Genomic DNA, 598 nt, shown 5'->3' with positions numbered 1-598 from the left:
GCCCGAGGATCATGCACAGGCAGTTGCTCATCGCCATGGAACTCCGCTCGTCCTCGTAGACAAGCAGCTGCGGACAGCCATTCTCGTGGCCGCTGCAAAGCTGAACGAATTTCTTCTTTGGAAGAGTCTGGAGGGCGACATGTACCAGATACCACAAGGTAATATTACTTCTGTAATAATAATCAACATTACAATTATTAATATCAGTCTTGTTATCACTACCATTATCGGCATTATTAATTCTTTCAAATACATAATGACTACCATGGCTAAAAGTGTAGAGGGCTGAGTAATACACGAAGCAAGCCGGAAAAAATCATAAACCGTGAGGCAGGACAGGATTTAACAGCCATTACTATCAAACCTCACAGTCCAATAGCAATGCCAGTATCTTGTCATCTAACCATTGCCTAACTAATTTAAAAAACAGAGTTTTGTCTTAAGCCGCCATCGCTGCCATCGCGCCAGAAATCAAGGATTAATCAACGCCCACCTTTCCACTGTTGGTGAAGCGGAAGAATAAGTAGCCGCAGCGGACGGCGGTCTCCATTTCCGCTTGCCCTGCCTCCTGCTGGCGCCTCACCTGATGCAACAGGGG

The 598-nt window shown here is 46.2% G+C and overlaps 1 protein-coding gene across 1 annotated transcript in view; it reads right to left on the bottom strand.

Annotated features, from left to right (window-relative positions):
- LOC119587094 overlaps positions 1 to 598 on the bottom strand; it is a gene marked incomplete in the record, with an annotated part of 12,623 nt that overhangs the window by 11,299 nt on the left and 726 nt on the right. The window contains 2 exon segments of the mRNA XM_037935843.1: positions 1 to 127; positions 494 to 583. Coding sequence (XP_037791771.1) covers positions 1 to 127; positions 494 to 550 — 184 coding nt within the window.

The sequence above is a fragment of the Penaeus monodon genome, chromosome 22 (genome assembly GCF_015228065.2).
Source record: "Penaeus monodon isolate SGIC_2016 chromosome 22, NSTDA_Pmon_1, whole genome shotgun sequence".
Taxonomy (NCBI): domain Eukaryota; kingdom Metazoa; phylum Arthropoda; class Malacostraca; order Decapoda; family Penaeidae; genus Penaeus; species Penaeus monodon.
Note: the sequence above shows the minus strand (reverse complement) of the source record. Positions and strands in the feature narration are given on the sequence as shown.